This window comes from Tauraco erythrolophus, chromosome 9, assembly GCF_009769465.1.
Source record: "Tauraco erythrolophus isolate bTauEry1 chromosome 9, bTauEry1.pri, whole genome shotgun sequence".
NCBI classification, from domain to species: Eukaryota; Metazoa; Chordata; class Aves; order Musophagiformes; family Musophagidae; genus Tauraco; species Tauraco erythrolophus.
The window spans coordinates 18,434,563-18,456,158 of NC_141473.1; the positions used below are offsets into that span (position 1 = coordinate 18,434,563).

A 21,596-nucleotide genomic window follows, 5' to 3' on the forward strand; every position below is an offset into this window, starting at 1 on the left:
TGTAGTGGTGCATGCAACAAATGCAACTTTATTTCAAGGAGAAAATTCTTACTACAACTTAATATAGTACTCCTGTTTCTTCTTTGCTTCCCATTCATCACTGAGAGATGAGACTGTCCTTCTGATGAACTCAGAAGTAACTCATTGTAGGTAGGAACTGCGTAACAGATCACTGGGCTTCAATCCCAGCCACAGGATTGTCTTCCACTAAAGGCAGGCTGACAGCTCAGTCTTCCCCACTGTTTTGTTTGCAGTGTTTAATTTGAAGTTCATTTCCTGTGGTTGTAACTGCAGTTCAGTCCTGGCTTGTCTCTGATTCCCCCAACATGCAGCATGCTGAAGCTCTTGCCATCTGTGTTCCCTGTGGAGAATGCTCTCAAGCCCTTCAGTAGACCTCTGAGAATAAGTTGCATCCTGTTGCCAAACCTGTCCACCATGACTGTTGGAGGATGAAGGACATGGACCAGTTGGAGAGGGTCCAGAGGAGGGCCACGAAGATGATAAGAGGGCTGGAGCACCTTTCCTATGAGGACAGGCTGAAAGAGTTGGGGCTGTTCAGCCTGGAGAAGAGGAGGCTCCGGGGTGACCTTATAGCGGTCTTCCAGTACCTCAAGGGGGCCTACAGGAAAGATGGGGAGAGGCTGTTCAGGAGGGCCAGTTATGATAGGACAAGGGGTAACGGTTTTAAAATAGAGGGAGGTAGGTTCAGGTTGGATATTAGGAAAAAATTTTTTACCATGAGAGTGGTAGAACACTGGAACAGGTTGCCCAGAGAGGTGGTGGATGCTCCATCCCTGGAGACGTTCAAGGCCAGGTTGGACAAGGCCCTGAGCAACCTGATCTAGTTGGAGATGTCCCTGTTCCTTGCAGGGGGGTTGGACTAGATGACCTTTGAAGGTCCCTTCCAGCCCTAACCATTCTATGATTCTATGATTCTATGAGCACTCTAAAGGTGCGCTGTGGCTTCCTTCACAAGCTACCAGCCCACACAGCATCTAGCCTTTGAAATGAGTAGGGTACACTCAACCCTGGCCTCTACTCCATAGAAGAGTCTTAACCTAAAAAAACACCAAGAGGGAGAAATCCCTAACAGTATGTTTAGAAGTCTTAAAAACTTCAGAGTTTAAAGATAAAAGTAAGCCTGTCTTTCATAAGACAACAGTTTGAATTTTTAATTAGCAAGTAGTATAGAATATTTCATCATCTGCTTCCTGAGGGAAATGGTAGTTGAGACTTTCATCTTCACAGAGGCTCTTTCACAATGCTTACCGATCCCTCCCTCCCTCCCCCCCATGCACTCCCCAGCTTCTCTGAACAAGCAGAGGAGCATGTTACATCTGTAACATGAAGCCCAGCCTCAGGGTGCTGTGTAATGGGATTTGTGCTTCTCTGGTTTTCAGCGCAATGCTGCTTATTCAGCTAAAGAACAGAGCTCAGATTTCAGACAGCAACGAAACAGGAGTTGCACCTCTTTGGATTTCAGACCGTAGATCCTCACTCTGCTGGAGAAGGAAGCAACACTCTTGCCGGCCTTCCCCTTCTCCATAAATTGACTCTGCACTTAAGCAGAAGGAGGGCTTGAGGCACACTGCAAACAGAACGGGGCACTTCAAGGCTTGTATCTCATGTATTTGCATCATATAGGGTAGCATGCATATTCGTACCTGTGCTCCAAGTGACAGTTAAATTTGAGCATGACTGCATGCTGAATGTGTGTTCTCTGACTTGCCAGGGACATGCAATGTCTTTTCAGAGTACTGTGTTCTTACAATTTCTTCATACAAACATGACAATTTGTTTGTAAGCACTTCTGTTCCCCAATGGAATCTCTTTCTTTTGATTTCTCCTTTTCAGCTAGTTTCTGTGAAGCCTGAGGTAATCACAGTGGGCTCAAATCGTAAGCTGTGTATATAGATATTTGTGAGGAAGATCTCAATCAGTGCTCTGTACACAGAAAAAAAGCCAGCTCATTACTCGGTCAGGATTTATACCCGCCAGCTGGTGAGAAGTAGGAAGCTTTGGAAACAATGCACAGAAATTAGCAGCATGGGGTCAAAACCAAGCATGGCTTGATAAGGATTTGCAGAATAAAAGCAGGATGGCAAGTCAGTCGTGTGCTAGCAGCAGATATTCCTACCCTGTTACTGCCAGGAAACAGAGCATACGTGCCAGGTATTAAGTGTATGTGTGTTCCTTGGGACATTAAATAATTCATCAAATTCAGTGCAAAATAGATTGTATCCAGTTCAACATCTGAATGCCCTTTTTCAGCAGAGAAGTGCAAATAACATGCTGATAGCGTTAACAAGTTTTCACTCTAGATCCTGGCTTGCTGAGAATGCTGTTAACTTTACTTCAGTAGCCCTGTCAATACCTTCCTTAACTAAAACAGTATGCATATGCCATTTAACCACAAGATACACTACTCCATCTGTGGCAGAAATTGTACTAGTTTCTCCAGAGGAAAGTACAATAGATTGTGCACAAAAGACTGTGGTGAAAGGTATAATGCTTAAACTGAATGTCATCTCCTAATTGGCAGTAAAGAATGCTGCAGGTACCTAAACCATGGAAGTTATCGAAAATAAGAAAATCATTTTCTTGTTGTTTCTTTAAGCTAGTTCATCTAAGGGATACAGTTCTCTTAGTTCCCCACTTATGGAAACAGGTATGCGCAAGAATTAGTGAGCTGACAAGAAACCTGGACTGTGTATTTTAGAAAATGACAGAACTTATGAAGCACTTGCTCAGATTGGCTTAGAGACCTGCAGATAACAGCTTTTGCATAAGAACATAAGCCTGAGTTGAACAAGACTGGGGGGTTTGTTGTTGTTAGGTAAATTTATGATTTTTGGAACTGAGACAGGAAATGGCATTTATTGATCTCATTTGTCATGTGCAGGTGAAACACTTGGCTTCTTAGAGCAGTGCAGGGGAGTTCCAGCTTCTATATATTACCATCATAGAAATTACTAAAAGTTTCACTGGAGAGGTTGATCAAAGCAGGTATTACAAAAAAAAAAAAAAAAAGTAGGCAGAAGCTGCTGTCGAGACTGTTTAGATGGACTTATCTGAGTCCCTATCTGCATACTACCAGCTGTCACACTTAATCAGCTTTCAGCTCTTCTTAGTCATCAGTACTTTCACAAGACAGGGTTTAGAAATAGTTGATCAATTCATTCAAAACATACTGAGAGGTTATGATTAAAACTCCAGGAAACCTTTCTGTTCAAGAAAGCTTATCCCATAGTTACAGAGGAAATTCCTGTAAGACCGTGACCTAAATGGCACTAAAATTGTATCCTTGGTAGTTGAAGTGTGTGTCCTGATTATACCATGTCTATAATGCCAGAACCCAAAGACCAGTTTCTTGGGCAAGATACTAAATTTCTTCAGTAACTGGCATGCTACGTATCTGGGAGACTATGAAGCAGTCATTTCCAAGGACGTTATGAGAGAAAGCACAAGATAAGCTTTATCTGGAGAAGGTTTTATTCTATTGCAGAAGGATCTGTTAGTAGAAAGGTTTCAGAAGGTTCACCTTCAGGTAATTTCTCAATTAACAAATCTCTTATTTGAATTAGAAGAAATTGATCCATATGCCTATTTGTAACTCCTGCTTACCTTTTCTTTGAGTCACTGACACACATCCCATTCAGTGGAAGTTACTCAGCGGAATGAAGTTTCTCTCTTGTTTTCTTCTGCTAGCAGTTTTGCTCCCCATCTGATCTTCACCTTTATCTTTGTCATGTAAGAAATGATGTAAATCCAAGGAAGGAAGATTTGGGTGCGTGACTTTCCTGGAGTTTGTGAATACATAATATCAAGCTGTTGTCTTCCCATTGACAGGCAGTTGCTGCAGGATCTCTACCATTGTGTCTGGGCCCTTCTGTAGCCCTTAGCTGATGGATGGAGTTCAGTTTTGGAGCCCTCAGCTCCACAGGACTTCCTCTGAATCCTGTGAGTTGTGTGTGGTTCCTATGAGTAATGAATGAGCATTGTTAATTGAACAACACAAGAGAAGAAAATTATTGTTTTCCTTCAAGTTACTTGTTATTTGTATTCTCTTAACATTTGTGAGTACTAGCCTCCCATCAAGGAGCCATGGGACTGGTAGCTGCATTAGCATATTCAATAATTTCTGCCCCGAAATTGCTTACGTCCTCCAGCCTTAGCTAACATGGTAGTGTCAGTGGTATGTAGTATGTATTGGGCAACACTACTAACGCCTTAACCCTACAGATTTGCCTCAGTACTTTTTCAGTTGCATCAATCAACATATTTATTCCTTTTTTAAATTATCTGTCAATCCCAGGCAGCTGATAGAATATCCCCTTTTTTTTTTTCGTTTTACTAGTTTATTCTGTGAAAAAGAAAGTTAGTCTGTCTCTTCTTTGAAAGTCACTATAGGGCAAATGTAAAATTCAGTGAAATCAAAGGAATCTTTTACAACAAGAAATAAAGGATTGTTCTCTGCTTCAGAATACCACCACCACAAGGAAGGAATTGCATAGATATAGTATGGCAGAGACTTGAATAAGTGAAATGTAATTAATGAATGTTTATTAATTTGCATCACAGTGTCAGAAAAAAATACCGTATCTTCAAAAGTGTTTGTACAACATGTATCATAATGTGACACTGATCTTCAGCTGGATGTTTTAGCGCTGCAGAAATACAAATAAAAAAAGTACTATTCTGACTGTATGACTACCTCCAGTCAGTCAGTGAAATTTGGGAGATGAAACCCTCGTATTTTCTTTGTGTTAGTACGAAGATACTAATAGGTAGCAAAATAAATGATCGAATTTCATACTATTATGTAAATAACTGGTTTTTGAATTAAGTTAACTGATTGTACTATAAGCGATATGACTGAACCAGCATGTTCTTAGGCATGTTTTTATATCATACTCCTTCTACCATGTTAATAGATATGTCTCATAGGTGTGTCAGGTTTGGAGCAATTTGTCATCTTACAAGTTGCACTGTTTTAAAGAAAACTGAAATAACAAAGTTTACATACAAGATTCACATACAAGCTATGTTTTAAAACCTAAAGAAAAACTCTTGGAGAGGGCTTTCCGTAGAGCATTCATAGCAAAGGAGCAGTGCAGCTTAGAAGATCTTGCAGTCACAGAGAGTGATGGTGGGAGAAAAATAAGGAAAAGATAAATGGAAAGAATTTTTTTTTTAAAAAAGAATAAATGTCAAAAGGTGAGTAGGTGGTGGGAAGAAAATAAGAACTTAAACATATGTGATGAAGCACACACACATAAAAAAAAGAAAAAGTAAGTTCCTGTCTGTAAATGTACTTTATTGTCCTTAGCCTTTTCTTTCTATGTTTATCATTTTCCATGGTTTATGCTGAGACCCATTAAGAACATTTCTTTGTTAAACAGTAGAAGTTTGAAGAGATGTTTTACCCAAAGGAAAGAAAGGACTTTCAGTACACAGTTAATGGTGTATAAAGTCCATGAAGCCATCAAGTTGCCTTATTCCCAGGAGAACGCAAGCTTTCCTGGTTTCAGTGGCACGCCTCCAGGAAATCGTTCCAGGAGGACACACAATTAGCCCACACTCTTCCAGAGTGCACAGTGTAACATGATGCACTTAAACCAGAAGACAGTTTTCATCTTTTGACCCTGTGTCAAACATGTCAGTTGAGTAGCTTACCTGAGATCTGTAAGAGAACATAGACATCAGATATTTTCCCATAGAAAGGAACATGCAGTAGACACTCACACACAAAAAAATGCAATGTTAAAAACTGACTTTTTTTTTAAATAACAAAAAAAGTGCTGAGCCAGCTTTTGTGAGTGGCACGACTCAGTGCATTCAGTTTCTCCTTTCTTTTTGGCAGTCTAATGTTAAATAAAACGTTTAAATAAAAATCTTTGCCCTTCCTTAGGATGTATGAGAAGCGCATTAAAAATGTCTCTTTCATTTTAAGCACTAACAGGATATTGAGCCCTGTGGAAGTATAGATTTGGTAATATAATTGAAATGCGTGTCCAAATGATGGTTTTGGGAATGGTAATATGTTCAGTATAGTGTCTAGGTCTGGCATGCATTGATGTAGAGGGCAGTTTAAAAAGTTCACAGTGAAACAGAGTAATGTGGAATAACTCCAACACAGAAACATACATGTAACCAGAGGGGCAGGGGGACTCTGAGTAACTGTAGATTGAAAAGGCACAAGCTGAAAACTCAAATGACAGTGTAAACCAGTCCCTATAGCTTCATTAAATAAAACCAATAATGCGATTTAAACTTCTTTGAGTTAAAATTACTTTAATAAGGGTGTTAATTACTAGAGGATTAACACTGCTTACATGTGATAATAGATGTGGTCAGTCAATAAAGGGTGAGAATAATGTCGTTTAAGAAGGAAAAGAATCTAGCACAGGATTACTCACCAGAAAGGGATAACATTTCAAAGTGGCAAGTAAAATCAGGGGAAGAGGTTTTCAAATTGCAGGAGGCATTAGAGGCTGAATTGTGCCATCATTACTCAGCAAAAGTTCCACGTATGTTGGGGTCTATTGGAGCTAAGCTATGAAGAGTGATTATTACAAACTACATATTACATAGTTTGGAATTTTTATCTCTTCTGGAGCAATTGTAAAAATAAATTTTCAGATGAAACATTTTAAGAAAATATTATCATCTGAGAAGTGATGAGAAAAGGCATATTGTAAGGAAAAACATATAATTCTAAGGAGAATGATTTCTTGAAGATGTGTTTCTTAGAAAAGAAGTAATAGTGGGCTATTGACATTAAACAGAAAGGGCTTTTCCTAAAATGTTTGCAAACATAGCAGCAGGAGAAGAAAGACCTTTTGCAAAAAGCCAACAAAAACAAATTCTGAGTTATCCAGGTTTCTTGTTACTGCAACTTACTGGGCTCAGAAGCCTTCGTTAAACCGAATTATCTAGACAAGAAAAACAAAAACAAGTACCAAGATTTTATACAGGCTGTACTATTTGCTAAAATGTTTTTAGAGTCATTTCATAGATAGAAATGTGGAAGTAATCTTTTTGTAGTAGCTAAAGAAGAAAGTGAAGGTCCAGGAAAGAATATGAAACTTTTGTCTAGTGATTTTGGCTTTGCTTTTAACTTGTCTGTATTTACATTCCTGAGCTACTGATTGTGGAATTCCTTGTCCAGTTCTTCCAGATCTAGCATAGCTGTCCCTAAGGGATGTAACTTCATCTGCTATAAAGGGTGGTTATGCAGCCGTACCCTGAATGTGCTACTTTGGAAGAAATAACTATCTGTTTACAGTAAACTCATGATGAGCACATCTGTAAGTGTCTGTGCCTTATGGATTGCATTGGATTTTTGTGTCTGGATGCAAACAAAGTTATGCTGGTTTCTGGCTTATTACGTCTTAGATTTCAGTGACTTTCCATATTAACTCAGTACCCAAGATCAGCTGAGATGCTTTATTGAACAGTTGCAATATTTGTATCTGCTTCCTGCAGAGGCTTTTCAGAGAGACGCCTTGTATATAAAGTGCTGAGGGCTTTGACGGCCACCTAACAGAAAAATCTAGAGCACTAAGACTTTTTTTTTTTTTTTTTTTTTTGATCTGCAGCTTTTTTGAGATCTGCACAAATCTTAAAAATAAACCAAACCAAAAAGTTATAGATGAAAAAATAATTGGGCTATTGGGTTGAAACAAACTGTTTTTCCCTACCTGCCGTAGAACCCCCAGATTACCTCAGTGGAGATGATGTGTTTCATAGTGCACACTAGAGATCACTGACCTCTGTGGAGACCAAATGCTTCAGAATCAAGAGATGCGCATAGACTTTGTAGACCTGGTGTATATCCTTCTATTAGATTGGAAGCCTTAATCTCTGTAACAATGTAATTTCAGTATTTTTCTTAGATGTAGTTTCCTCTGGTGTTTTGGTACAAGTCAGAATATGACAAGAAATAACTGGAAAGCTAGGAAAAGGAAATAGCTCGTTCTACCACTGAATCGCTCATTCCCAGTGGCTGGGCTGGCAGCTACCTGGGTCAGTTCTGTGAGCTGCAGCTTCACATAAAGACCTGAAGACTTCATCTCCTGTGTGAGCACAAGACTGATGCCATGGAGCTGTGCCATGCCTACTTGCCTTCCCATAGGCATCGCTTTACATTTGCGTGCCAGGGCCATGTATCTAAAACTCTTTTCCTCAATCCTAGAAGTAATCGGACTGAAATTTAAACTTGAAGTTGTGATTATACTTGTGCAGACCACTACGGATGTTTAGTTCCAGGGTACAGCAGCCTGACTGTATGGATTAGATGTGTGTGTATACAAAGACTGTTTGGATTAGTTAGTTCAAAACAGCATTTGTCAGATAATGACTTTTTGTGGTATAGTATATATACTGACTTCTGGTGAGATCACAGGCATCTAGAGTTACTCACATGGATACTGCTAAATATTAAATATGACAGACGGGACAAGAGCGTTCAGTTCGAGAACACACTATGAAATTTGAAGTGAAATTGTTTTGTATTTAAATTTTATTCCAGTTACACCAACTTAGGTGATTTCTAGCTAGTCCCACCTTCTCTAAACCAGTTAATTTTAACAAGAGATTTTTAAAAAATTTAATACACCTTTTTAGTGAAACACCTCAAACAGATTTTTACAGGAAGGATTGAGACAAATAATACAATTTTAATCCCTACAAAACATATTTTAAGATTCTGTGCCACATCACATGCCGGTAATGGCGTTGTTTCATAGATGAGCAAATGCTTAAAAGTAAGTCTGTTATAAGTCTCATGCATTTGAAAAAAATGCTTATAGAAAATGTAAGTTTAAGTAAACAAAACTCCAACAGCCTCTTCAGTTAATGATGCTTTTGGTAAATTTCACTGTTTAAGTGCTGCTCACAAATCTCTGTTTAAAAAAGGAAAAAAACAGAAGTCAAATGAAAATGACAGCTTAAGTTTAATTGTGCTATATTAAATGCTTCATCATTTTAAAAACTGAAATAGTATTTTCAAAGTCTTGTTCAGGTCAGAGGCAGATGTCCTGTTTCGGGGGACTGCACTTGTCACCCCTGCGTGCTGTTGGAGCGTGTACGCCTCTGCGTCAGAAGCTCAAAAACAAAAAAATGTTGAATGACCTGACCATTGCATAATACACAATTTTTAATCCACACATTTTACCATTGACATAGTTTTATGCTTTGTCTAAAGGGACTTCGTGTACGGGCTAACGGGCTTGACAGGAGCAATTTGGCCCGAGCCCGTGCCCTCTGGAGCCTGACTGTCTGCCAGGCTCCTGCTTTTCAAACTCTTCCCTGTTTCTAGACTCAAAAGACAGTTCTTTTGCTACTAGTCCAGCTTATTCTTTAATGATGATGAACAACACACTTCATAATAAACATTTGCACTGTAATTAAACAAATCTTCTTTGAATACGTGTTACTTGTTGCTATATTGTGTATCACATAGGGCCTAGCTATTTCTATTTGCCTCAATGACTATTTTTCAGTGGCTTTCTTTGGAAGTTATATCTTAGGCTGCTTGAAGTTTTAATGGGATTTGTAAAAATTATACATTGTGAGTGATTTTCTGGTTATGGTAAGAGCAGCAATCTTGTTCACATGACTTCAGCAGAAAGTGTTTTATTTTGTAGGCAGGCCTAAGTTCATTTGAAATGCTAAAGGATAAAAAGTGTATTTGGGCTTGCCCGTGAATATGATAAGGCTAGGCATCTCTCAGAGTGTACCTCAAGGTTCAGATTTTAGTGAATAATTCTGCCCTGTGGAAGAATTTAGGTTGTAAAGGATTTATTTTGATACAAATAACTTCTGCTTTTTCTTAGCATAACAACAATTCCCAGTGGTCCAGCTGTCAAAACCTCTCAGTTTATATACATTACACACTTACAAATGTGCTAAAGATTGTATCCCAACATTCAAGATAATGACAGATATGATTTTCTCTTATAAACTTGAAACAGATGGAAGCATTTGAATATAAAACTGTTTTGTTCTTGTGAACATTTAATTTTCTCCAATTTAGGCACAATTTCTAAATGCATAGTGCTTTAAAAAAAAAAAAAAAAAAAAAAAAAGAAAGAGCACGTTTAGTGCAGTGGCTTAAAAACTGAAAGACCCTGCCTTTCTAACACAAACTATCCTTCCTTTGAAAAGCCAGGGCTCAGTTTTCAAAGCATTGCCTAGGAATTTAGCCTGCGACCCCCATTGACACTGATGGGAATTGCATAGCTAAGTCCCCACAACATCACTTTGAAAATGCATTTGTTATACCAATCCAGAAAAAGGGTAGCATAAACTATAGGGAGACATTCACAGATCAAGAGATCAATTTACACTTTGAAACACTAGACCAATGTGTGTTATTCCAGTTATGTGATCAGTAGGGGGGATTTTCAAATTCACCACAGTCACAAAATAAGTCACTGGGAGTAAACAAAACAAAATATTTTGGCAAGTGGCAGGCAGACTTGCTAACCAGGCTAACAAGATATTTGTCAGCAGTAACGAACACCTACTGACTGAGTGCTAATTGCATTTGGTTGGTATGGTGTTATTCTACAGTTAGCAAACTCTGTCTTTTTTCCTTGTAAGCTAGACTTAGATATCTATATTTTAATACTCCTGTTGTTCCTTTGCGACCAGGAAATGCTTAGAGTGAACAAGACTTGTCTTTGTCCACTTCTGATTCTGGTCCTTCACATTTTAGTTCCAATCTAGTAAGTGCTTTCATGATGTGCATGCTTTAATAAACAGGGAGATAGCATTTGGTGAACTAACGGGGGTGTTGTCTTCGTGCTCACGCAGAGGGGTTTTGCTAATTTGTTGGAAATAAGTATGTACCTGTGTAACGTATATTGATGTGTACTTGTTCATGAAGCACAAGCAGAGAGTAAGTAGAGATAAAAAATGAAGTGTTGTTGTTGTGTAGCTGTTTTACTGAAGTGCCTGTGAGTCCCAGTCATAGACCATGGCCCCATTATGCTGGACAGATTATAAATAAGTGTTTTAACAAAAGAAAGACAGTGCTGCCTCAGAATTCACAAACCAATGGGATTGTAGCTCCTCTGAGAGGTTAACGTTATGTCAGAAATTATGAAACAACAATGATTCTGGTTGACAGGCTTCCTCTTCGGTCATCAAACTCATTTGTTCTTCTGAATACAAGGTGTGTATAGGTACAGCGTGAGCTCCTTGGGGTGGGAAATGTTGAGGAGTGGGAACATTTGTGAGTGGCTTTTGTGAGTTTACTGTGTTTAAAATGAAAAAGTCCCTTTCATCTTTAGTGCTTTTTAGCTCCAAACCCCAATAACAATAGTAATAATTGAAATATTAATATATTTGCTATTCCTTTATCTTAATGACTTAAATGATACATAGCTAATAACAGTCACAGGGCTTTTTTCCTAGGTCAAAAGCCATGCATCCTCAAGGAAAAAATTGTAATGTTGCTTCTGTACTCTTTCCTAAGAAAAGATTGGGTATCGCTTGCAGTTGTATATGCTTGGCACTGTTCATTTCCCAGAAGAGTTCACCAGTATTCTAGGCTTTGGGATTTTTTTAATTGAAGAGGTCAAAATCCATTATATCTAAATTTCAAAGAATTTACCAATTAGCTGTAGTCTGCGATGCCCAGCAGGTGGCTTTTATACTATTAAAGGGAGATTGTTTCCGTCTCTGATCAAAGCAAAAACAAAACAAAGGAAAATATCGAATATTTTGCTGTATACAGTACAAACCACATGCTATGTAAGTTATAGGTGAAAACTGTACGTGAAAGACTGTTCAGCTGTACCACTTAAAGAAAATATTCTCTATATTTTCACACTGTTACTTATGAGGATTTTAATGGTAATGTCTAAATCTGTTTAGAGTAGTGATTAGCTGAGAAGATTAGACAGCTTGCGATTTCCTGAAATGAAGATTTTAGCATTTTCTTATTTAAGAGCATAAGTAAACATGCACAATTAAGTAGATTAATTAATGAATTTGCTAGAAGTGAAATTAGAAAAAGCTGAGTGTGCTGGAATGTTGCAAGATGCAAGAAAGTTCCAATTTGCACTTTTCAATGAATCTAAACTTCCCGATTTTTACCTACTTAAAAGAATGTTTGTGACCTTTTGACCCTTTTGTTATCCCTTACTCAGAAAAGCCTTTATTCTGTAAGGCTTAGGTATAAAAAAATAAAAAGAGCGTTAATGGCATAACAGTCCTTTCTGATCACCCTGCGTAAGATGTTTATGCAAAGTGTCAATAGAAGCAATTGGCCTAACAGTGTGACAACCTGCTTTGCTTGGAAATGGGCTAATCTCCTGTTTGGGTTATCCAGAGGTCAGGTAAGGATTTCTTTTTTTGCACTCCCCGTAGTGCGTGGGTACATAACGTGCAAACACTACAGGGCACAAATCAGAAGCAACTGAGCCCAAGAATGCCGCCCTTTTTTTTAATTTTTTTTTTTAAATCTTGCCCTTTTTGCTTTTCCTGTTTTTTTTCGTCTGCCTTCTTTTCATTTTTTGCTTCCTGGTCCCATCCCAGAGAGTCTGCTTGAGTATATAACACATAAGATGACAGGGACTCTACCAATATAATTATCTGCTGCTTCACTTTGTTTGGTTTTTTCTTCTGAACAGGCATCATCCCACTCTTTTTTGAAGTTCACGTGGAAACCTACTTTAAATCTCAGTTTTTGCGGGCTGCCCCTGTTGCTCTGTCACAACAGGCTGGAACTCAATAAGCGCTCAGGCAAGCATAGCGGCCGGGCAATGGGCCTTGGCGGGCTGCATGCTGTGAACTCCTGCCTCACTGAATCAGCTTCTGTGTGTTTTTATAACTGCCTTTTTTTCCCTGTTAATTATGCCCCAAGGCTGGGGAAAGACAGCATTTATCTGTTTCAACAGACTAAGCAGCAAGTGTTCTGACATGTTTATCAGGCAAATTGTACCTGACAAAAGGTACACATGCAATCAAGTCCAGAAGTAACTGGGTGATTAGGGGTTAATAAACTTCTTAGCATAAGAAATATTCAGCTTGTGAGCAAGGAGAGCGGGCCAGGAGGACATAACTGACAGTGATACCTTAAATAATTACTTTTCTTTTGATGGAAAATTTAGATTTACAGATTATAACTCCTCATTTTTATCTCCAGCCCCTGAATCACGGGTTCCTAGTTGTACAACCAAAGCTATTTGCTGATGCCCTTGATACTTCAGAAGAGGTAACAGCACCATTCTAGCTTGTACTAAGCTACCCTGATCATTTAAAATTACCTTTTTTCTAGTATAACCAACACGCTTAGCGTTGTCTAATGGACACTGCCCTCATTTCCTTCTACGAAGCCCTTCTGTTGATTCTGTGGATAGCAAGTTCCCAAAGTTGCATTCTCTTCCCAGATTATTCCTGACAGTTGCCCAAAAGTAAAAAGGAAGGGGCATCTGTATGATATTTGAGGATGTGACAAGAGGTTGAAACAGCGTTGAAAGGGCCGGATGGTTGATTCCAGCAGTTCCCAGTGCACCAATTTCTCCCGTAATTACAAGATGGCCTAAATACAGGACTATGGCTCAGCTACTCAGGACTTTAGGTAATAAAAGACAAAGCTTTACTGAGCAGTGATTACCATTAATTTATATCCAAACATGGCCATATCACCTAGATATTGGGAAAAAACAAGAGTTCTGAACTTGAAGAATAGGTGAAAGTACCCTATTTGAGATTAGAATTCTCTCTGTGAAATCTTAAGACCTTTTTTCCCCACTGTGGCATCAATATTTGGTTAACACAGGTTTTGTGTTAACCAAACCTGTTAGCTATCAAGGTCTTGAAGTGGGACCTCCTTTAACTGAAAAATAGTGTAGTATCTTTTACAACAACGTGGTGGTTTTAAAATGCAAGTCTTAAAACAGCAGCGTTATCTGTATAATGTAAGAGATTACTTTAGTCTTTTATAAAAGTATATATAAACACCATATACATACATAAACAAGCATATACTTGACTGGTAATGTGGTGGTTTGAGAGGACAATACTATTTTATATACAGTAAAAGGAACATGCTTCTCTGATCATCAGCCGTGATGGTCTGGAGATGTTGGATAAAGGTTCCCCTTCTGTCACACCTTTAGGAGAGGCAAATCCTCTAAATAAGGCAGAAGTGTATACCCTATCTATCTTGTAAACACAAATAAGCAGACAGTCTACTGAACACTCCGTCTGGTATAATAGAAAGGATAAAGCTTTTCCCATGTTTCTTTCTTTTTTGGTAATGGTTTACACACAGATACACACGCTTCTCTGCAAACTCTTTTGTTAATTTTTCCTAGTCACAAAGGCTTGAAGATCTGTTTCCTTACTCCTAGGGAAATATACTCTGCTTCATTATAAATTCTTAGGTGTAGCATTGCTTGTCTTAGCTTATTCGTATTTTTCATGGTTGTTATGGGATAAAGAGTACAACAGTGCCAATGTCCTTGCATAGCAGAGTATGTATATCTAGTTTATTAGGTGCTTCACAGTGTTTCTGACAGAGCACCCTCGGGTGGCTCCTTAGGTGGGGCTGAGTGGCTCACAGCTAATGGTCTGTGCTGCCTCTACACTCAGAGTAGCCGTGCTTTCTGTCTGGTTTGGAGTATTTCTCGTACATGTTAACTTTGAAAGACTCGTACGTGTTAACTCTGAAAGATGAATGTGCAAAAGAAACGGGTGTGCTATTGTAATTTCAAGGCAAACAGTGCACATTCTAGCCTTGAAGAAGTCACAGTCAGCAGCACCAGTTTGATGTGCTACACTGTGTGGATTTTGATGGATTTTTGAGGCAGGAAAACATTTATTGCCAGGACCTACTCTGTGCACATATTTCTCTTACTACAGTACGTGTCAGTGTGGACCATTCCTTCCTAGACAATACATCTCGTTTTCAGTTATTGTCTCAGTATTAGCATCAGTTTTAATGAATAACATAGTAATAGGGAAATGCTGCTTTAATTTGGCCTTTAATAGGTTGATTCTAGTTCCACAATAAGAACTACTGTCAGAGAACCAGCAAATTCTCTTGTACTTCATGCTTCACAACTGAAAAGCCATGGGGCGATCTCACCTGAACTTAAATCCTCTAAATGTTTGTTGGTTTTTTTTTTAATTGTAGCTGCTACTCTTTTGGCAAAATTAATGCTTTTATGATTAGACTTGCCCTTGATATAATTTTTCTTTTTCCACATTAGTAGTAGTCACAGTATTTAAAAATGAAGAGATTTACAACCTTCTTGTATTTCAGTGGAACTTAACGTATCCTGCATATTACATCTCTGTAGTATGAGTCACATCAGCATGTCAAGCCAAATCCACGAAGTATTTCCATTATATCTTCACCTTGAGTATTGTGTAACATTACCAAAGGCTGTTCCCTCTCCTTGTGGTTTTGCACGCATCATTTTAGTATGCATCTATTGTGAATGAAAACACAGCAAAAATATAGAGAAAAAGTTGGTGATGATTATTTTTCCTCTATTAAAGAGTTGGCCAAGTTTTCATGATGAATTTCAGGTAGCTATCTGTTTGCATGAATTAAAAAACAGAGTTTTTACATCTTCATGGTCTTCTCTTATTTTCAATAATTTGTATGTATAAATTTCAATATAACTTTATCGTTTACTATAATAAAAAACATTTACCAAAGGATTAGGTAGGCCAGTGCTTTATTATCAGCTTTGTCTTTCCAAGAGTCTGTTCAAATCACATGAGTAGCCCAAATATTTTTCTGCACCTTTGAATGGATGGGCTGTCTTCCATATCATGTGCTTGTGGCCAAGACAATCCCACTTTAGTTCCTCTTCCTCATATAGAAAGACCTCTATTAAAGTGCTTCATTTAAATAGGGCACACATTTTTGTGGCAAAAGGCAGTGTAAATTAGAAAGGAACAGAGTAGCAGAAGTCGCAGCAGACTGTATGTAGGGTTGATACCTCTGCAGCATGGCTGTGGGAGTGAAGGTGAATTCGGGACTGCGCTTGAGAGAAGCTTTGTATGGGTGGGTTGAAGTTATTTCCCATATGCGTGTGATGGTCCTGGGACCAGCAACTCATTTCTGCTAGACTGTCCTTGCTGCCGCTGGCTGCTCGCCAACCTGCTCCCCTCACAAAGTGCCTGCGTTGACTGTACATCCGCCAAGTGCCAAGTCAGATGCAGGTGATATGAATGGTCAGGACACGGATCCAAAGAGCTGCACACTAGGCAGCTCTTGCCCACCCACAGCGTACAGTACGTGCTGCCAAAGCCCATTACATAGAGCAATATGCCACAGCACAGAACTGCAGCTGTGAGGGGGACAAAACGCACAATGTGTAATTGTGCACAGCAGCAGTCCAGTCCCCAGCAGTGTCTGCAGTTCCCTGTCGCGTTTACTCCAGCAGCAGGGCACGTTTGCCGCGCTGCAGCCCCCAAGCACATGTGCAGAAGGAGAGAAAGGAGCTGCGATTGAGTGGCATGTGTCATTTGATGGCATTTCGCTGGTCCATTGTGTTACCTGCCGCATGTCACGACAGCTGCTTTAACTTAGGAGATTTATTAGCATGGTGCTGGTGGTGTGCAGCTATTTGACCAAGTGTGGAGCAGGGAGGAGGCTCTGGGTACCTCTTTGATGCTGATAATGTCTCTCAGGGTGTTCACTCTTCAGAGCCAGAACTGTCTTGGAGTGCACAAAATATGCTTCACCTTCTCTTGGGACGTTGTTTTACCTCGTGTGTTGAAAAGCAACAGACTCCATGGTCTGTTTAGAGCCCTACGTGCTTACCTCTGTTTGGTCAGGTGACAAATGAGGTGTCATCTTCCACCCCAGCCGTCACTATCACTGAGATGTCGCAGAGCCACGACACAATCAGATGGTTGATTCAAGCGCTGGAAGTGTGGTATGAAAATTGCTCATGTGATATTGGCAGGAAAGTTTCTTTGAACTTGTCAGCACTGTAATTATATCAGTCATCGATGGCTTTGGGCCGCACATTGCTAACAGGATACAGAGCTTCAGGGTTGTTTAGGATTTACCCAGAATCTTCAATTACAATGTTACGATAGGAATAAGAAATTAAATCTTTCACCTTTGATTTACTGAACACAACTGCTGCAGGAGCATTGGCATGGTCTTTTCTTAAGGACCATCCCTCATATGGAGCCCATGACAAGTGGCGTTGTAATTAGTAGTAATTTATTAATACATACTGTTTGCTTCTCTGTAAGAGAGAGGGAACATGAAGTCTCCAGATTATATATAATTTGGGTTCCTGTGGTTGTCAGCTTTATCCTCCCAGTTTATGTTGTGCATCTGCCTGTCCTATATTTCTCCTCTTTTGATTGTGCTTTTGAATATATCATACAGCCTCTATGGGGACTGGGTGCTACTGACTGTTGTAACACAGGTAATGAGAAGTGACAAGTAACCTGCAGCAGCCACTGAGACTGTGGATTTCACAATTGGTACTAATGCCTGAGTTATCAGAGCCTTCCCAAGTGTGTCTGCTTAGTGACTAAAGGCATGTTCTCTTCAGCTCAGTAGGAGAATTGATGGTGCCCATCCTGGGAAAGCCATTTGTGAGAAAGAACCATTTGCATTTGACCTTGATGGCTATCATGGGTATGTAGTCAGTAGAGAATAAAATAGCCTCTTTGCTTTTTATACACCTTTCACCCATGTGAGGTAGTTAAATGTCACTGAGGTTTGTAATGGTCCCTGGAGGACTTGGAAAGGACAGAGCAGTAACTACATCAGAGGTCCCTTATCAAGCCAGGAAATGTTACTACGTATTCATAAAAGACTATACTACAAATATGGAAGGTCTAACTAATTGGAAAAGAATTTGTATGAATTAGACACCTTATTTGAAAATAACATAAGAAAGGGTGAGGAAGTGGAAAAATTTGGAGAAAAGAGGCATATGAATTTGAAGCTGTGAAGGCTGGGTGTATGCTTTTATTTTGTAATTAAGTTGATGTTACAGTTTTGGGGATGAGCATTACTGGAGACCTGTGACATTTCATCAGAGAAGTTTGAGTAAGGCAAGGCTCTCAGGGGTGCAGTCCTTCTCTTAGCGTAGTCCAAGAAGTCAGACGAACGGGCGCCGGCTGCAGCTCTGCCTGCGGGAGCAGGGCCGCCGCTGTTGCGCCCGGGCTGTAACAGCTCTGGTCTGGCTTAGCCGAAGCAAATGTTTAAAGTGAACAAGGTTCTTTATTTAAATAGCAAAACGGTACGACTCGCAGTAGTCTGCTGTGTTTCTTAAAGTGGTTTTGTGGGTTTCTTTTCTTTGTGGTTTTTCTCCCGGGTTCTTATCCCCAGGTTGCAGGAAGGAATAGATTTGTCACTGTTGGTTTTGTGCCGCATCTGTTTGTCAGTACGCGCTTTCTACCGCCAGTGGTTTCCTACCCCACCTTTCCAGCACTACCGATGCAGCAGTGCCTCCAGGCAAGCAGGGGCTCCAGGTTGCTCTGAGGACCCAGCTCAGCAGAGCAGCCAAGGGCACTGCCAGCTGGGGCAAAGTGTTGCTAATGGTTCCCCACGCTTATTTTAACAGTAGTTTGGCTAACACAGAGCAGCCTGAGAACGAGCCTGTGTTAGCCGTCAGCAGCAGGACAAGGCCAGGCATCAGACGTGGGGGGAAGCTGGGGGTGTCCCACCATTGACGTCAATGGGAGTGGGGCCCGCCGGCCGGCAGGTAGCCGTGGGAAAGGCTCCACTGAGCAGGGCTGCCTGTGCCCTGGCCCTGGGCAGCCCGGGCAGGGCGCCCGGCGGTGCCTGGCTTGCACCCGTGATGGTGGAGGGGAAATTAGGCTTTGAGGGCTGCGAGGGTGCTGGCTGCTGGAGGTTAGGCATCGCATCTGCTTGTAAAAGCAGGCTGTTTTGTTGAGCAGCAGCTCTGAGATGGTGAATCAGAGGCCTGATCCGAAACTGCAGCCAGAGGTGGGACTGAGCTGGGAGGCTTTTTGTTCCCCCATTTAAGTGTTGGGGTTTGCTTGGGCCAGAAGTGTGCCCAGGGCTTGGGGCTGAGTCACCATGGAGAGTGCAGCGGCGTTGTTTAATTCACTTAATTGAGACTACCTGAACCTTCGGTTTAAATCACTGTGGGCAGTAACAGACCCAAGTATCCTCTTCTTGCTCCCCGCGGTAAAGCGAGCTCCCGAAACAGCAAAACGTGAAGCCGCCAGCATCCCCTCCTAGGGCCGAACCCGCACCGCCGCCTCCCAGCACACGGAGGGAGCCGCGAAGGCGTTACGGGAAGAAACGGGCAGGTGAAGGGGCTGTCGGCTCCCGGCGAGGGGCTGCGGCCGGGCCCGGGCCGAGCGGGCGCCTTCTCCCCGCAGAGCCGCTCCGCGCTCCCTCACCCGCCTGTCTCCCCCCGGCAGCTCCTGGACCTCTTCATGGTGTGGGACTGGTCCACCTACCTGGCTGACTACGGGCAGGCCACCTCCAAGTACCTGCGGGTCAATCCCAGCACGGCGCTCACGCTCCTGGAGAAGTAAGTGCGGGGGGCCGGGGCCGGGGCCGCGGCGGGGCGGGCGCCGCAGCGCTGCCAGCCCGGCACCCACGGAGCGGCCCGGGGCCGGGGCCGCGGCCGCCCTCCCGGGGGCTGCGGCGGCGAGAGCCCGGCGGCGGGGCGGCGCGGTGCCGGTGCCGCTGCCGAGAGCCGCGCAGGGCCGCGGGCGGAGCCGCAGCCGCGGTAGCAGCTGGCGGCTGCCGAGTTGCCGCTGTAGGGCAGGGAGATGCGCGGGGTTTCGCCGTGGTAAAGGCGGTGCGAGCGTTGCCGCCAGCCGAGCATCAACCTGCTTTAAAAAACTGCATCAAAATGTCCTGTGGTTTGAAGACGTATTTTCTAACGGTATTTTCTTTCCTCGCCTGCCTGCGATGAATATGTGTTTTGCAGAGTTCACAGAGGGTACGTATATTGTTACTAAATATTGATGCTTCAATTTATTTATTTCCCGAATTTTGTTTTAAATCCGTTGATACGGGACATCAGCAATAACGATATCAGGTAGTTTGACAGTGAACAAAACACGCCCGTTTGCTGAGTCTGAACTCACCGTGAAGCAGATGATACTAACGGGTTTTGTGTTTTGCCTCTCTCCTAACGCAATCAGTAGGGCCAGTTTCCTGCCAAAGTGATGTTTGCTTAATACTTAGGGGTGATTTGTGAAGTAATATTTGTTAAAACGAATTCCACATTGCAGAAGTTTGATTTAAGAACACATAGATGATGGGTTTTGTAATCTTTCAGTTCTTGTTAGCAGAAAGATCAAAAGAGGAACAAAAGTGAACCCATTTAAATAGATTTTTCCTTTTCAAATTATGTTTCTAACATGTCTGTGTCATTTGATTTTTTTTTATTTCTCCAGAATGAAAGACACTAGCAAAAAGAACAACATTTTTGCCCAGTTCAGGAAGAACGATCGTGACAAGCAGAAGCTAATAGAGACTGTGGTAAAGCAACTTAGAAGTTTAGTGAATGGTATGTCACAGCACACATAGGCCTGTTAAATCGGCAGTGTCTCATCGTACCAAGAGGTATTTCTTAGCCTCTATTTCTACTAAGCAAAGAGTGATATCAGTTAGGACATTCCTTTGGCCTAGTAAAGGAATGCAGTAGGTGGCTTCTACATGGAATCTTCAGCAAACAATTCTTTGTATGTATTTTTAATGGCTCGAATACTATTTTGTATATTGTAAACAAACGGTAAAAAAAATGAGACTGTACAATAAAAACTGGCTCAGTCGTATTGTACATGGAACAGCTGAACTGTAAATACATTATTTAAGTATCTGTAGACATGGTGTCCAAAATCTTGCTTCGAGTAAGAATTAATTGATAAATGATCCCTTAGTTGCTGTTTTCTGGATGAATCCTAATTTAATGTTTTTCAGGCATTGAGATACTTGGCTTTCAGATGCTGCCTGTTGTTTTCCTGCATTAAATGTATATTAGCCTTAAAGTGATTGGACATAATTTGTATACCAGATTTTGTAGTCTGAAGGTATGAAAAAAAATCTTCTGATTTTAGTACCTTTGAAAACTACCTGAGAACTAGACTTGATATTTATTTAGCAGTAGGGCTTATAGGCTTTGTTCTCCAGAAGGGTTTAATCTTGAGGTTGTGAATGTAAATAACCATTTGAGTTCTTTATAACGTGACTTTTTGGTTTGGTTGGTTTTGTTCCTCAGGGTTACCATTTCTAACTGTACTTTTGTAAGATCCCGGGTTCTTTTCCCCAGGTTGCAGTAAGGAATAGATTTGCCACTGTTGGTTTCATGCTGCCGCATCTGTTTTGTCAGTATGCGCTTTGTACCGCCAGACCCATCTCGGCGATTAGCGTTTCGTCCCACCGCCGTCTCTTTGCACTGTCCCCTCCTGGATATTTTAGACACAAAGAGAATGTCTAACAAATACAAACCAAATGGAACATGTGAAAATAATGTACATTTTCGCTGTATTTTTAAGTTATTGACGGTCTAAATACAGTAATATAAACCTCACTCGTATTCCTGTTTAATTTCACGCATTGCAACGCACCTCAGACCCGGTTTCGTGGAGACCTGTACAGGTCC

At 41.0% G+C, this 21,596-nt stretch overlaps 1 protein-coding gene across 5 annotated transcripts in view; it reads left to right on the plus strand.

Moving 5' to 3' along the window:
- The window catches only part of EXOC6 (exocyst complex component 6), a 98,793-nt gene extending 77,279 nt beyond the window's left edge, over positions 1–21,514 (plus strand). For 3 of the 5 annotated variants that reach the window (XM_086616955.1, XM_086616957.1, XM_086616959.1), the window contains 2 exons: positions 19,399–19,511; positions 20,389–21,514. In XM_086616955.1, coding sequence (XP_086473081.1) covers positions 19,399–19,511; positions 20,389–20,521 — 246 coding nt within the window. In that variant the 3' untranslated portion in view covers positions 20,522–21,514. Of the gene's footprint in view, positions 1–3,849; positions 3,908–19,398; positions 19,512–19,916; positions 19,929–20,388 lie in introns of those variants that run through there. The other 2 variants (XM_086616956.1, XM_086616958.1) reach the window with 2 other exon arrangements.
- Positions 21,515–21,596: the final 82 nt, after the last annotated feature.